The sequence below is a fragment of the Carex rostrata genome, chromosome 11 (assembly GCF_964058835.1).
Source record: "Carex rostrata chromosome 11, lpCarRost1.2, whole genome shotgun sequence".
Taxonomy (NCBI): domain Eukaryota; kingdom Viridiplantae; phylum Streptophyta; class Magnoliopsida; order Poales; family Cyperaceae; genus Carex; species Carex rostrata.
This window is the reverse complement of record NC_135928.1, coordinates 9,707,014-9,717,150: the sequence shown is the minus strand read 5'-3', so window position 1 is coordinate 9,717,150 and position 10,137 is coordinate 9,707,014. Positions and strand designations below refer to the sequence as shown.

The window sequence follows — 10,137 nt, the reverse complement described above, 5'->3', positions numbered from 1 at the left end:
AAGCTAAACCACCTCTCTAGGTGATGTAAGTTATTCCAGTTTAGCTCAAATCTTACTCCATCTTAAACCGCCTATGTTACTCCTCATTTGACTCCTTAAACGTGGAGTAAGCGGTTTACTCCACCTCTTACTCCACAACCAAACATGGCCTTATGGTTTAAATTTATGTGATGTTGTGTTATATTATATTATGCTATGTGATATGTATATGTATTTTGAAATAATTATTTTAAGTCATGTTATGTTATGCTATAGTCATGTACTTTGAAATTGTTATGTTATTTTTATGTAATTCAGTTTTTTATGTTATGCCTGCAACTAATTTAAATCACTTGTTATGTAATAACATTTTTTTTATGCGATGTTATGTTATATCTAAATCTACGAGGCAACAACTGACTTTAGTATAATTGCAGCATAACATAAAAAAGCTGAATTATATAGAAAATAACCCGACATTTTTATTTTTACCCAATGAAAAAATTATTTTAATAATAATAACCAAGGTTTATCAAAAATTTTAAAAATATCCAACCCGTGGAATTTTTCCACGGGTTGGAATTTTAATTCCCACCCGTGGAAAAATTCCACGGGCCCAACTTTTTTTTTTTTTTTTTTTTTAAAACAGAAATTTGTATTTATTTTTTATTTTTTGTATTGAAATATTAGAAATATTGGATATATTTCTTTGAAAATAGATGGAATACAATATAATTTGATTTATTAGAAAGACTGCAACAAATAACCCGGATCAATATTTTTCAGGTCGGATTTTTCGCGGCTGTAAGAAAAATTAATATATTTCTTTATGTGTTATTGAAAAAAATAAAAATGCTTAGATTCCGAGTTATTGATCCCGGTTCAAAAGTCACTTCTATGTAATCTAGAAAATATTATGATATTTCTAGTACATTTAATTTATTAAGTTATATCTATTTTGAAAAAAAAACAAAAACTTTAATTTATTTAATGATTATTATTCAAAAATAATTCTCAAAATAGATAAAACTTTTAATAAATTAAATGTACTAGAAATATCATAATATTTTCTAGATTACATAGAAGTGACTTTTGAACCGGGATCAATAACTCGGAATCTAAGCATTTTTATTTTTTTCCAGTAACACATAAAGAAATATATTAATTTTTCTTACAGCCGCGAAAAATCCGACCTGAAAAATATTGATCCGGGTTATTTGTTGCAGTCTTTCTAATAAATCAAATTATATTCTATTCCATCTATTTTCAAAGAAATATATCCAATATTTCTAATATTTCAATACAAAAAATAAAAAATAAATACAAATTTCTGTTTTAAAAAAAAAAAAAAAAAAGTTGGGCCCGTGGAATTTTTCCACGGGTGGGAATTAAAATTCCAACCTGTGGAAAAATTCCACGGGTTGGGTATTTTTAAATTTTTTGATAAACCTTGGTTATTATTATTAAAATAATTTTCTAATTGGGTAAAAATAAAAATGTCGGGAAAATAACATAACAAGTTCAAAGTACATGACCATTTTATAGTATAATATACGAGTCTGGCTAGTATAATATCAGTGTCATTTCAGCTTATATAACACTAACTCCAAAACATATCGAATCAACTTCAAACAGTGAATCCAAACCGTTCAAACCGATATACTTCATTAGTTGTGCGTTTCATGCAAAATTTATAATTTTTCAAATTTATTTAGTATCAAGTCAAACAGTCAAATGTGTGAGTTTTTAAGTTAATTTTAATACATTTATTTTTCAACATTTTTACCACTTGATTTGAGACTAAACAAAAATATAAAAAAATTGTATGTAAACACATCACTCATAAAGTAAATTAGTTTGATCGGTTTGAATTAAAGTGCATTTGGATGGAGCAAGAATAGTACTAACTCACTATTCTTTGTTTGTCTTATATGGATTAACTCACTATTCTACTAACCCAGCTAAAAATTAGATTAGCTCTATTCTTGCTCTATTCCTTATTTCATTCAAATGTATCCTTAAAATCTATTCAATCAATTTTAAAAATTAGATTAGCTCTATTCTTGCTCTCCTGTCCTGGCACTGTTAGCAGGAATTCGCAACCTCTGAGATATCTCATATTTTGCGTGACTTTTTGGAAAATCTCAACCGTTCAAAGACGTTCTGCACGAATCTCAAAGCTCAAACAATACTGACCCCCGCGCTATTCCCGAATAGGCACCCGACACGTAGGTCACGCAAGATATGAGATATCTCAGGGGATGCGCACTTAACAGGGAGACCTCCAGTTATTCCCTCCTCATGTCCTTACGGACGGCTCTTCAAAAACCCTTTTATTGAAAACGATAAACCCTCCTCTTTCGCTGAGGGGAACAAAAATGACATTGTCGCGCCTCCTCTTCTCAGAGGCTGAGCTCCACTTAACAAAAGAAGGTACATCTTAATTTTCCACCTCTCTTTGGATTTTTAATTTTCGATCACTCTCCGTCTCTCTAAATGAATTTCAAAAAATGGGTTTAGGTTTCTCTGGATCGCGACGATGGCTCAGTGCATCTCTTCCTGCTCCTCCTCCTCCTCAAAAGAAGGCTTTGAAGAAAAGTGAGTCCACAAAAGAGAAGAGGACAGAGGATGTTTTATCGTTCGTTGAAAGGTATTGCCTTTCCCTCCGTTTGATTTTGTTGTGTTCTTTTTGTCTAGACCCTTGTAAGCGCTAGCATTTACTTGTAGATTATGCTTCAGAATTTGGTAATGTGAGGGGAAGGTTAACCTAGGGGTTGTAAGGTTGAATGAAGAGAAATGGTGTTCGTAAGTGTAAACTATTTTGCTTTCCCTTTTTTATGTCTGTAATAGAGAGGGGTTCGGATCTGATCCAGTGAGATACCGCACGTAGTAGAGTGAGATCTGAACCATCCATTTTAACTGGCATTAATCTTAAAGGGACCTGAGAATCTAACAAGTCTGTATAAAATTTTGATTGGCATTAATCTTAAATGGCCCCAGTGCAATACCGCAGGGTATATGCACTTGACAGAGCGTGTGCTGGAGGGGAGGGGTAGCTGAGTGTCTATCCTCTGGGGTAACTTGAATTTTAGAGTTTGTCCAATACCAGGCTTTTTTAACTCAATTCGGTCTGATTTAGAATTCACGGGGTAGATTAACAGGAACGGGCAGGCTTTAATATTCGCACTTTAAGAAACCAGATGGTCTGGATTTTTCCCGAGCAAACTCAAAATTTGAGTTACCTCAGTGGATGTCAATTCGGTGGGAAGAGGGTTGAGTTTCTGGTAGCATGAGTATTTTAGGAAGATTATTTTTTTATCCCTCTTACCTCTTTAGCGGAGGCTCCTGTGACCTAAGGGATGAACAAAAATCATATCAATCTCAATAGCATAATGGTCATCTAACCTAACATGATGCATAACAATTGCTTCCAAGACTATTCGAAAAGTATTTTCTTTCTGTAACTTCCTATCTTAGATCATGGCCATCTCTTATTTAAAGAGAGATGAAAATTGCAGTACTAGCCTTTGAAAAATTTAAATTGTCAACCCAGGTACAGGGAAGAGCATTCCGGGCTTTTCCCTAAGATTTCTGAGGACCACAAAGCAGTTGGAGGGTCTTACAAAATTTTTAGGGGCATTTTTCCCAAATTTCAAGAAAAATATATCCTCCATCCTCCGAGGTAACTCAAATTTTGAGTTTGCCCAACACTGGGCTTTATTAACTCAATTTGGACCGATTTAGAATTCAGGAGGGCAGATTAATAGGGAACGTGCAGGCTGTATGTTCGTGCTTTAAGAATCCGTATGGTATGGTTTTGTCATGAGCAAACTCAATATTTTAAGTTACCTCAGTGGATGTGAATTTGGGGGAGGGGGGGGGGGGGGGGTGTTAATTTTTTTTTTCTCTCTTACCACTTTAGAGGAGACTCCTCTGACCTGAGGGATGGAGAGCAAATTATATCCCTTCATTAGTTTAGAACATAATGGTCATCTAACCTAACACGATGCATAACAATTGCTTTCTTTCTATAACTTCCTGTCTTAGATATTAGCCATCTCTTATATAAAGACTAAAGAGAGATGAAAATTGCATTACTAGCAGAACTAGCCTTTGAAAATTTTAAATTGTCAATCCAGGTACAGGGAAGAGCATTCCGGGCTTTTCCCTAAGATTTCAGAGGTCTACAAAGCAGTTGGAGGGTCTTACAAAATTTTAAAGGGCATTTTTTCCGAATTTCAAGAAAAATATCTCCATTGTGACCCAACACCGCGAGGAGAAGAAACAGCATTTACAAAACCCTGTCCTAAGGAAAACTTGAATGAATCAATGAATGAGATGTCTTCTTCATCCGGACAAACCAAGCAGTGTGTTAAGGTGTTCAATGAAACTACTTCTAGTAGTACTACTAATATTAAGGTGTTAACTGAAAGTAGTTTAGTCCCTCCAGTTGATGAGAAACCTCCAATTCAGGATCAGGATTCTTTGAAAATTGAAGTTGTAATGGCTGATATGAAAAACATAGAATCTGAATTAAATACCAGAAAGATGGATTTTAAACAAAGGAAACATTTGAGTGGCTCCAAGACCAGGCACACCAATAATGTGGATATACAACAATGTGAAGATTCAAGGGTAAAAATGAGCCACAATACTAGTAGTCTACATAACCTTATTAAAGGGCTCCAAAATGGACCAAAGAGCACTGTGGAAACCACTTCAGTTGTTTCAAAACAGACATCTTTAGGCACTGGTAACAGTGAGGGGCTGGGTTCAGTGAAGGAGGAATTGTTAGAACGGAGAGATATGAGTGGTACAAAAGGGAGCTCTGTATTAGAAAAGGAGAATAACAGATCCCAATTGTTCGATGTATTGAACCAGATAAAAACCAAACCTGGAAATAGTGTGGATGATGTGACGAAAACCAATGATTCAAACATAAGTATGCACAACAACATGATAAGAGAGGAAAATGGAGCAAGAAATAGGGATCCTTATGCTGAACTCAGTAACATTTTTAGCCCAATTATCACCAAATCAGAAAAACGGCCTTGTCCAAATACTGGTTCATGGGCTGACACACTGCCTAACAAGAAGAACTCAAGTTTCAAAGCCTTAGATTTCCTAAGTGAGACGATCAAGGATGTTAGAGGTGTCGCAGATGTGTTAAGCAAAGGGGGCATAAATGAAAAGGTAATAGCAGATGAGGATAGTGATTCAGATACTGCGGCTTTTGAGTACCTTGATTCGAAATCTGCTGCTGTGGCCCCAATACCTATTTCCAAAGAGAAAAGCAAATATGGGCTGTTTGTGAGTTTCTTGGATAAAACAATAAGCGTGAGTGATGTTTGTCGTGCATTTGATGGATGTGGGACCCAACATGAGGTATCTTTTACTTCAAAGAAGCTTGCTCAGTTCAATTGTGCAAATGTCTTCTTTAAGGTAGGCCCTTAACCAGGTACCATTATGTACAGGTTCAGTGCAAGTATTTTTTATTCTTCTTTTGCATGCATACACATGCGAGTGAGCATGTGTAAATTGTGGTAGTTGTGCTGGCCAGAACTTAATGTTTAAGAAACAGAAAGGAAAAAAAAATTGAGAAGAACTCCAAAACAAGGGGAGACATGCTAACTAGATTTTAATTTGGATACAGGCAGAGCAGGGTTTGAAAAATGCTCTTAACAACACAGACCCAGTTATATGCAACACTGATGTAGTTGCACGACCGATGGCATCACTCCTATCAAAGAGGCTGATAGTACATGCTGACTTGGTGGTACAAGATCCTGACTTCCCTGCAAATTTATTAAAATACCCTTCTCGATCAGTTGCTATCAAGGGGTTGACGGAGAACCTCCCTTTTAACCATTTGAGATCTGCTCTTGGGTTGTGGGGCCCAATCTCTGGAGTCGCCATTGGCAAATCCAATTCAAGTCTTTATGTTGAGTTTGAGGTGATTGTTTTCTTTTTTATAAATCCAGGCATTCTTTGTTGACTAGAACTAGGGTGTTCCTAAGTTCACCAAGGCTCTTTGTGAACTCAACTCTAAAACCTATCGAATTGGCTTCAAACGACGAATCCAAATTGCTAAAATGTTTCTATTTTACGAGTGATGCGTCTACATGTGAAAATTTTAAACTTTCAAATTAATTTAGTATGAAGTCAAATTAATGCATTAATTTTTTGGACACCTTTTGACCACTTGACTCTATACAAAATTAATTTCAAATTTTAAAATTTTTGCTTGTAAACGCATCACTTGTAAGGGAGAAGGATTTCAACGGTTTGGATTCATCGTTTGAAGCAAAACCGATAGGTTTTAGAGTTGAGTTCACAAAGGAGTTTGGTGCTAGTTCTACTTTTCTTTGTTCACTGCAATTCAAATTGTTTTAATGTTACCAGTAGGCAGTACTTACTCTACAGTATTTTTTTGTAATTGCCTTCTCCTTTTGATGTTTGATGTTTCTGTCTCAATATGCACGAGTCTATTTCTATTGCTTGTTTTGTTCTAATTAGATTTGTGTTTTCAATTTGTATGTATGAGCTCATTTCCTTTCTTCCTAATATGAGCTTAGGTTGCAGGATTTCTGTGAACTAAAGTGCACATGGTCATTGATTCGAAAGCAGTCTAAATGAAAAATATGTCAATTAATCTTGTTCAATGTAACAAACAATTCTTGCACGTCAAAGATCTTAAAATTTGGTGAAAAACTTGTAGAGATGACTATGGGGCTGAAAAATCAACAGTTTCAATCATTGTAATAAATTTGTTGTGTTGATCATTGACCTCTTGATCTTTTCTCAAAATGAAAAGCAAAATTTTCACCTTTAGGCAGACATTCATAAATTGCTTTTAATGTATAAAAGATCAATGATCCGGATTTGTTGTTTGGAAGTTGAAGTTTGATTTTTTAACGCACGAATGGTGGATATCATTTTGATCAGGCCCTTGATATGATATTCCATCTTTTCATATTTTTCATTTCTTTGGTTCATTTGTCTGTTTCTGTAATTCATTAATCTATCCATTTATTTCTTGTAGACTGAGGAATCAAAAGAAAGAGTCCTTGAGGCAGCGAGTGTTACTGTACTTGGCAAGAAGCTACAAATTTACCGTGTACATGCACCCAAAACCACTGTGGTAAGGGTCTTCAAAGTCAACAGTCAAACTGATGAAAGAAAGATACAAGAAATTTCAAACAAGTTTTCTGATGGCAAAGTCAAAAGGGTAGTACAGCGAGGTACCGATATTTTTGATGTTCATTTCAAGCTTTCTGAGCTGCCTAAAATGCTCAAGATCCTCAACAGGTACATTTAATGAATAATAGATGCAACAAAAAAACTTTGTAAATTACTAATTTCTAATGTATAATGATATGATGCAAAGACTAGCGTCTCAGAGAGGCACCTGGGATAAGGCACGTGCCCAATATTTGTCCAGTCTGAATTTAATCAATTTTGCATCAATTGGCCCTCAATTTTGAATTACTGTTGTTCACTTCGTGGGGTCTGGTTGTTCTGGATTTAACCCAAACTTATTGTGGTTGAAATTGGCTGGTCTGGAACTAAAGTAACTTGTTCGATTTTGGCTTGTTAGGTTCGGTTTGCTGGATGTTATTATTTTCATTTTTTGGTTTCCATTAATATTTGATATTTGAAGGTCAAATAAATTGAATCTCCTAAATACTTGTACACATTGTTTTATATTTGCAACATTATGTTTAACATCATAAAAATTAGTAAAATTTGCTATGCATTCTGCTAGTCAGTGTATAAAAGTTATTTGGCCAAGTCAAATACATCAATGTGAAATGGTTTGTCAATCTGGTTTTGTTCACAGCTTTTGCAAACTGAAGAATGGTAGATTTGACAAATTCGGCTCAGTTTGAACCAAGCTTACCATGAACACCCTCATACAGCTTGACCTCTGTTTGTTAAGCCAAGAAAAGGGAAATTATAATGAAAATGTGATCGAACAATTGTTATTGTAGTTCCGACACAAGCAAATATCAATACTGAGTTACTCCATGCCTGTACCATCCCTCACTTACAGCGTTGTTGGTTTCTTTTTATTGGGAGATGAAATGAACAATAGAATCAGAGCTAAAGCTTTTCGTGTTTTCTTTTCTTTTGTTTGTTACAGCTTGAATGGTTTAGTTGTTGATCAAAGCCAATGGGTTGTGCAGCCAGCAACATTTTTTCCTGTGGGAATTATTCAATCCCTATGGGATGATCCACACGGACGCAAACAGGTGCAGGATATTTTTAATAATCTCTGCATGAAAGTAAACGGAGATAGCTCTAGAAACTCCTTTGGTTTATGGAGCACAGTGAAAACAGCAGTTGAATAGAGCAGTAAAGGTGGTGATGGCTCCTCTGATGTGCAGAGGTAATGTGAAGTTTGGTAATAGGTATTGAGCAAGTTTTGCTCTTTAGACTTACCTCAAAGCTGAATTTAAGCTCTTGGTATCAACTTTCTAAATTTTGAGAAAAGGTGCGGAAACAAGGTCACAGATATGTTTAGAAATTTAGGATTTAATCAAGTTTCTTATTGCTGCCTTCGCACAATAGAAAGAAAATACAACTATGTTGCTATAGTTGACATTAAAACTAATATCCCATTATCAATTATAACCTTTTAGCGGTCTGTTGTGCTACATGAATCACTTTGTCATTCCTTTTTTTTTTCCTGGAATTTTGAAAGCATGATTCGTATTTTGTCATATTCTTCATATCTTCAAGATGTTTATATTTTTCTGAGAAAAGAGGGATCAAAGTCCACCAATTTCATTAGAAATCATAAATGCTCACAGAGATTGGTACTGAAATAGTACCAAATCACCTGTAAGGAGTTTACAAAATCGTTTTTACAACTAGAAATACCAGGAAAACAAAATACCACAGTTTTAAGTTTTAACATCGCAGCCTACTACATGGATCACTCCAATTGCTTTTTAAAAAAAAGAAGCTTATCAACTAAACTGCATCTGGTTTCGACCAAGTGTAAAGAGAGGGGAAGGGTCCTCTTGCACCTCTTCCTCTGTACCAGTTTGCATTCATGTGCCAGAATCAAAGTAAGTTTGAAATAGGAGCTACCGCTATTTGATTTTTTTTTTTTTTTTTTTTTTTTTTTGACAAAGTTCGCTATTTGATTTACACCAAAGTTGGAGCTATCGCTATATATCTAACTGACTTTGCCACCTAATTTATTAAAGCATAAAGAATTCCTCTCAAACTATATGGACCACAACACAAGTACACAAGAGCCCTAATGAGACCTTCAAGATGTTTATACTTTTACTCGATCAATTTAGGAAAAATTTCTAGTGTACCCATGCAAACTTTCAAAATAGCCAATTTCTCCATGAAAACACTAATATCCAATATCCCCATACAAACTTAAAATTCTTTCATCTATTCCCATTAATTTATTTAACATTCTATTTAATTATCTTAGAAATGAAATTGACAAATATATCCTTCTCCCTTTCTCTCTCTTTCACTGTATACAAACTTTTTTACCCCTTGTATTTTTTAGAGCCCGGACCAAATACTAGATTTGGCCTTGCATTCTCTTCTGTAGTGCAAGATGAGAATTCACCGTACCTGGTTGCTCTTGAAGAGGGGATGCCCTCTCTGTTGCGATCATATTTAAATGCTTCTTGGGATCAATCAACACCTAATGAAGATGCAATATTTTGGAGAACTTGTTTAAAATGATTAATTGAATGTAAATAAACCAAGTTTAATTAATGTGGGAGTAGCATATTATTTTTTTTGAGCTGCTCTGTTATGAAAATAGTCTGACTGGTATCAAATTATTCGATCAAATTGACGTCTCATGGTCTTCAGAGAATTTCTTTATTTTTGTAATATAATTTTGTACTACAATAAATTACATCGATTATGCCTTGTCTACTAAAAGGAGCATTTCAATGCTAAAAGTGATAACTTGTTTGGGAAAAATTCAAAACGCAAAGCAAGGTATAATCTTTAAAAAATATGGTAAATTCATATGAGATTTATAATTGCTGTAAAAAAAGGAAAAAAAAAAAAAGAATGAGAAGACCGACTTGAGCCTTTAGAATCAAAGCAATGACTGAGATTAAGTATTTATAATTTGTACACAGTGAAGGAGAAGGAGAGAGAGAGAGGAGG

The 10,137-nt window shown here is 34.7% G+C and overlaps 1 protein-coding gene across 2 annotated transcripts; it reads left to right on the top strand.

The window, feature by feature from the left end:
* The first annotated feature begins 2,328 nt into the window (after window positions 1-2,328).
* LOC144562411 (uncharacterized) lies at window positions 2,329-8,558 on the top strand. Of its 2 annotated transcripts, XM_078311627.1 has the most exons (7): window positions 2,329-2,412; window positions 2,500-2,629; window positions 3,533-3,661; window positions 4,119-5,421; window positions 5,633-5,932; window positions 7,022-7,287; window positions 8,123-8,558. In XM_078311627.1, the coding sequence occupies exons 1-7, from the start codon at window positions 2,358-2,360 to the stop codon at window positions 8,328-8,330; spliced, it is 2,391 nt and encodes a 796-aa protein (XP_078167753.1). In that variant the 5' UTR covers window positions 2,329-2,357; the 3' UTR covers window positions 8,331-8,558. The 2 variants fall into 2 exon arrangements, with proteins under 2 accessions (XP_078167753.1, XP_078167754.1); XM_078311628.1 differs by lacking the exon at window positions 3,533-3,661.
* Window positions 8,559-10,137: the final 1,579 nt, after the last annotated feature.

What these genes read in the sequence shown, in the direction of transcription:
- LOC144562411 (XM_078311627.1), top strand. Translation starts at nt 2,358, where the DNA reads ATGACATTGTCGCGCCTCCTCTTCTCAGAGGCTGAGCTCCACTTAACA. An exon ending in GCTCCACTTAACAAAAGAAG is followed by an intron (nt 2,413 to 2,499) that starts GTACATCTTAAT and finishes AAATGGGTTTAG; the next exon opens with GTTTCTCTGGATCGCGACGA. An exon ending in GTTTTATCGTTCGTTGAAAG is followed by an intron (nt 2,630 to 3,532) that starts GTATTGCCTTTC and finishes TTGTCAACCCAG; the next exon opens with GTACAGGGAAGAGCATTCCG.